The sequence below is a fragment of the Sceloporus undulatus genome, chromosome 2 (assembly GCF_019175285.1).
Source record: "Sceloporus undulatus isolate JIND9_A2432 ecotype Alabama chromosome 2, SceUnd_v1.1, whole genome shotgun sequence".
NCBI classification, from domain to species: domain Eukaryota; kingdom Metazoa; phylum Chordata; class Lepidosauria; order Squamata; family Phrynosomatidae; genus Sceloporus; species Sceloporus undulatus.
Window position 1 is genome coordinate 234,627,339 of NC_056523.1, and position 5,784 is coordinate 234,633,122.

The 5,784-nt window shown below is 43.6% G+C and overlaps 1 protein-coding gene across 1 annotated transcript in view; it reads right to left on the reverse strand.

Annotated features, from left to right (window-relative positions):
* The window catches only part of SNAPC3 (small nuclear RNA activating complex polypeptide 3), a 29,662-nt gene extending 24,237 nt beyond the window's left edge, over positions 1-5,425 (reverse strand). Inside the window, exons 1-2 of the mRNA XM_042453984.1 lie at positions 5,153-5,425; positions 1,819-1,893 (exon numbers count right to left, since the gene is read on the reverse strand). Of these exons, the coding sequence (XP_042309918.1) occupies positions 1,819-1,893; positions 5,153-5,412 (335 nt within the window). The 5' untranslated portion in view covers positions 5,413-5,425. The remainder of the gene's footprint in view (positions 1-1,818; positions 1,894-5,152) is intronic.
* Between the last annotated feature and the right edge of the window lie 359 nt (positions 5,426-5,784).

Here is a 5,784-nt window from a genome sequence, read left to right on the forward strand (position 1 = left end):
GTAATTCTTCCTTCAAAGCACAACCCCTTTTTCTTTACCCAGGCACTTTCACTGGTTGATTTTGTACATGCTCTTGTTTGTTGATGTCTTTCTGTTTTGAAAATGATGGTATGTTGGTCATCTATCACTTTTTTAAAATCCTTATCTGCACTTTGAATTGAGTCTGGTAATACACCTGCATAATGCGATCATAATGGCCAGTCATAGCTAACTGCTTCACAACTATGTTTGGAACATAGTTAGGAACTATGGGCCTGAACTGACAGGCCAAAATAAAGCTGCTTCGTGTTACTTAGGAGCATGGCTTTGGCGCAGCTTCCGGCCTCCTAGGATGCATGCATCATTTAAACAGCATACCTCCAAAGTGACCTGAAGCAGCTTTATTTTGGCCTGTCTGTTTGGGCCCTTAGTTCCTAAAAGGCTTCAAAAGCAGCCCCATTATAGTCGGCCAATCAGCTATAGTTACAAATCAGTTCTTTCTTCTTCTTTTTTGGAAGTGTTATTTAATGTGTTCTTCAAACAAGACAATACCTCAGAAATAATTTTGAGTGCTATAAATTCTTTAACCACAACTAGTTATATTCATACATCTATGTAATTAAATATTAAGTGTCTCTTGGATAAGAAACAACCAGAACTTTACTAGGAAAACATTTCTGGGGGAAAATAATTAGGAATGTATGGTCATTTTCTTCACTACCTTTCCGCATGCCATCTTTTTAGCTGTACCTCCACTAGTTACTCTCCTTTCTTCTGCTTCCTCACCCATAAGTCTTTTTGCATTGCCTGTTACCCTTTCTTATTTCAGCACTTCCACTGGTATTAACCTCACATGCTTTCCCACCCATCTGATCTGTTTCCAGTTCCTCCCCCTTTTCTTTCTTTAGTCACTGAGCTTTGTTTCAATATGCCTTCTCCCTTTCCCAGATGAAGTTGGCAAATGAACACAACACTACTGCTTTCCCAGTGTGTCACAAACTGAATAATGCAGGTAATCTTTGAATCAATGCACTGGAAGAACAATGCAGATACAGGTTGTACCAAGCATAATGCTAGTGAAAGAAAAAAATGGTGTTTCTTGATGCTAAAGTTTCTGTGTTGTGCTAGCTGGCAGATAAACTAGTGTAAGCAATATCTAGTGCAAACCTAGGGAACCTTTCAGAGGCTGCTGAGCTTCAGTTCCCTTCCTTCCTAGGCAATGCAGCCAGTAGTCAAGCATGATGGGAATTGTAGCAACAGCAATAGCACTTCCATTTCTATACCACTCAATAATGAACTCAGCACTCTCTAAGCAGTTTACAATCTGTAAACCAATTGCCCCCAACAAACTGAGTACTCATTTTACCGACCTATAAAAGGATGGAAGGCTGAGTCAGCCTGGAGCCCTCTGGGATCAAACTCACAATGCTGTGGATGCAGTACTGGCATTTAACCACTGCACCACCAGGGCTCCTGTTGTACTTCAACAACATGTGGAGGCCACAGGTTCCCCATACTTGACCTAGCACAATCATGTTCTGCAGAGTTGTGCAAGTCCTTGAGTCATTGATTAAACAAGGATGAAAGTGTACAAGGATGAAAGTGGAGTTTCTGCAAACTGGAGAAGGTCCATGCCAGTAGAATAACACAGTTGGGTACAACCCATTATAATGAAGACACCGTGTCATCACAACTTCCAATACTGATAGGATCTTACATGTTGAATACAGGCATGGTATTTGTTAAAATAATCATGAATGCTACTAACCATATATGCTAACAATATCAATATCATTCAAGAACCAATACAGATTGTGAAGAATATGAAATTCAGTATACCTAAGAGTCAATAAATTACTGTCTTCGGGTATAACGTCTGTATCTTCCTTCTCAGGTCCCATCAGTGCACCAACTCTAGAAACAAAACCACAAACAGAAATACTTTTCACATGACAAAGGCTTCACATAAAATATAGGGCAAGAGCTAGTTGTTAACATGTAACTACATGCGATTATGCTTCCCCTGCCAAGAATCTGTTTTCAACTGGAGATGGTATACATCTGGCTTTATCACAGATCTTTAAGCTATAAACAAGGACATATTATTTAGGCTAAAGATAGGATTATAGACTTGTTCGTACAAATAAGAAGGGGATGAACCTGTTCCTCAACTGTAGGACCTTAGAGCACTGTTGCAAATGATGGCAGAATGCTCCTCCACAAAACATAAAATTAAAACAACTCCTTGAGTATGTCATTAGAAAGGATTTTAGTCTGTCCCTAACTCTGAAATGCTAGATTTCTTGGTACAGTGCTGCCATTCTTTTGCACAGGGAAAGAGTCTCTCTATAAGTCTTTTCTTCAATCTGAAGTAATTTGAGAAAGAAATTTTGGGGGCGAAACAGGCCGGCCCTTTCGAAGTCTGATTGGGGCAATGGCAACTGCACGCAGCGACCCCAATCTGCCTTTTGGATGGCCAAAAAAGGAGCGGGAAAGAGCCACTCCTATTTGGGTCAACAAAAAGGCGGCTTTTCTGCCCTGCTGTGGCTGGCAGCTTGTGGCATATAAACGCCACAGCTCGACCGCCTGGAAGCCACCCCGTGTAAATGGCCGGGCAGCTTCCGGTTGGCTTGGGAGCATGCAGCATGTAAATGTCACACTCCCAAGCCACCCGGAAGGCAGCGCAAAAGGGCCACCTCTTTCAGCCCTTAGTCCATTTCCTGGTTGTGACAACTAAGTGTATATGCTACAAGAAATATAGAGTTACCACAACAGGTAGTTTCTATCTCTTCTTCCATTATGGGATATTATAGGGAATAAAACCTGCCCTATAACAGTCCATTATTGTCCTATCATATCCCAGGATGATCATGTCATGCTTTCTCTCACCTGATATCGTTAATGCAGGAGAAGGCAGGAGAAGTGCATACTGTGAGGATGTGTCATGAGAAACTGCATGTTGTACACAAGGGTTCATCAGACACAGGCATGCCATTTTACAAAGCAGCCCTGTATTTTCTCACTGTCAAGTCCTGTCCATAGGAACAGCCTCATTATGTTCCAGTGCTTGCAGTGCAACTGATGGGGAGTAGACAAAGGCCTCAGGAGGACTGTCCAAATGCTTGCTACAACTTTACTCTAATATCTGCTACCCAAGGCAGTTGCTTCAGTTGGACTACAGTTGTCCCTCCCAATTTGTGGAGGAACCATTCTGGCTTCTTTATCAAGCAAAGGTGTTCAAATCATACAGGAGAAAGAAAACTACGATAATGTTAAAGAATCACCTGCCTCTCACTGTAACGTAGTAACAAAATGTAGGCCTGTGAATCTAACATTGTCATGTTTTGTTTTTCTCCTATACAATTTTAACATCTATTTCCTGAATGAAAAAGAAGCCAGAGGAAAACTCTGTGCATTTTGGTTGACCTCATAAAATTATCGCTGTTTTATGGATTCTGGATGTTGTTATACTTTGCTGTACAGTCTGCATGGCTATCCCATGAGATGCGAGAGATCAGACAAGGAGCAAAAGGGCCACTGTTTCTAATCCTCCTCTACTTCAACAAACTACAAATCCCAGGATGCCATGGCATTTAAAACAGTGTCAGCCTGCTTTAATTCAGTACACTGTAGCAGTGCTATTATTCTATTTTAATAACCATCCCAACATTATCTGGGACGACCTGCCGAATGAGATCCGTCAGATAACATCATTAGACAGCTTTAAAAAAGCGGTCAAGACGGATCTCTTCCGGCAGGCCTTTCCAGATTAACCATCCCAGCCCAGGTTCCCTGATTCCCTCATTCCTCCCGTGGCCCCATCTTAGTGATGGTTGAGGATCAACAGAGGGATATCAGGGTTTTTAGTTTTAATTGCTGTTTTTATGCTTGATACTGTGTTTTTAATAGGTTATACTGTTTAATACTGTCTTAAGGGGGGGAGGGATAAAATGTTTTTAATTGTTATATTTTATTGTTGTCAACCGCCCGGATTGGTTTGCCATAGGGCGGTATACAAATAAATATTATTATTATTATTATTATTATTATTATTATTATTATTATTATATGTGGAATTCTGAGGCTGGTAGTTTAGTGATGTCTAAGGGTCGATGGTTGAGAATTTTAAATGCCCCTCTTCCAAACTGCAAATCCCAGCATACCACGGTGCCATAAGCATATAAAGTGAAATAATAGTACCGTAACAGTTCAAAGCAACAATTACTACCTCCTGTGGCATGCTGGGGTTTGTAGTTTAGGGAAGCCTGAGAGCGGAGATGACTGCATTACACTCTTATAGTGCTGCTATTCCGCTTTTACTGCTCTGGCTGCCACCTGTTGCATTCTGGGATTTGCAGTTAAAGGAAGGGCATTTAGAATTCTCAGCTGGAGATCTCTTAGGCCTTACTGAACTACAAACCCCAGAATGCAACAGGAGTCAGGCAGAGCAGTTAAAAGTGGAATAGCAGTGCTATAAGAGTGTAGGGCGGTAATAAAAGTTAATGATATTCCTCTTTTAGGCACATTTAACTCAGTGGGACCTACGTGTGAGGTCAAATGCCCATACAATACAAAAGCCACCCAAAAGTAAACAAATGGGCCTGAACAGATAGGCCAAAATAAAGCTGCTTCAGGTCACTTTGGAGGTGTGCTGTTTAAATGCTGCATGTGTCCTAAGAGGTTGGAAACTATGCCAAAGTCACTCTCCAGCCCTAAGGACTGGAGCGCAGCTTTGGCGCAGCTTCTGGCCTCTTAAGATGCGTGAGCCATTTAAACAACATACCTCCAAAATGACCCGAAGCAGCTTTATTTTGGCCTGTCTGTTCAGGCCCAAATGTCATGGGTCCAAAATACACACTGCAGAAATAATCCAGTTTGAAACCGCTTTAACTGCCCTGGCCCAGTGCTAGGGAATATTTGGAACTGTAGTTTTGTGGGATGCTTAGCCTTCTCTGTCAGAGAGAGCTCTGGTGCCACAACAAACTACAATTCCCAGCATTCCCTGAGCCAGGGCAGTTACAGTGGTCTCAAACTGGATTATTTTTGCAGTGTGTTTTGGACCGAGGCGGGCATTTAAAGCGGGATCATAGCGCTTTAGAGTTCGAGAGTGTCCGTGAGCCCGAGAAGCCTCCTTTCCCTTCTCGGCGGGGCTGAGGCGAGCGAGGGCTGCTACCTGCAGAGGTCCCTCAGCTCCTGGGCCACCTCCGCAGGGCAGCCCAGATCCAGGGCCACCGCGGCGGCCTCCACCTCCTCCTCCATCTTCTCCTCCTCCTCCAAGGCCAGGTCCTCCTCCCGCAGCGCCTCTTTCCACAGAGCCCCGAAGGCCCCCACGCAGAAGGCCCGAGAGTTCAGCTCCGCCGCTTCATACACGGGGATATTGCTCCCTATATTGTCATTATCATTGCTGCTGCTGCTGCTGCTGCAGGCCGCCATCTTAGGAGCAATCAGGGGAACCATCGCGAGACTAGGCGCGGTGCATTGTGGGCCTTGTAGTTTCCTCTATCAAGGCCCACACACAAAACACCCTGCAGAAATAGCCCAGTTTGAGACTGCTTTAACTGCCCTGGCTCAAAATGTGATGTAAAACTAGGAATTGTAGTTTGTTGTGGCACAGAGAAGGCTGAAATGCCTCACAAAACTGCAGTTCCCAGGATTCCCTGGCTCAGTGCTAGGGAACTCTGGGAATTGCAGTTTATTATTGTGGCACCAGGGCGCTCTCTCTGTCTGAGAGAAAAGGCTAAAATGTCTCACAAAACTACAGTTCCCAGGATTCCCTGGCTCAGTGCTAGGGAACTCTGGGAATTG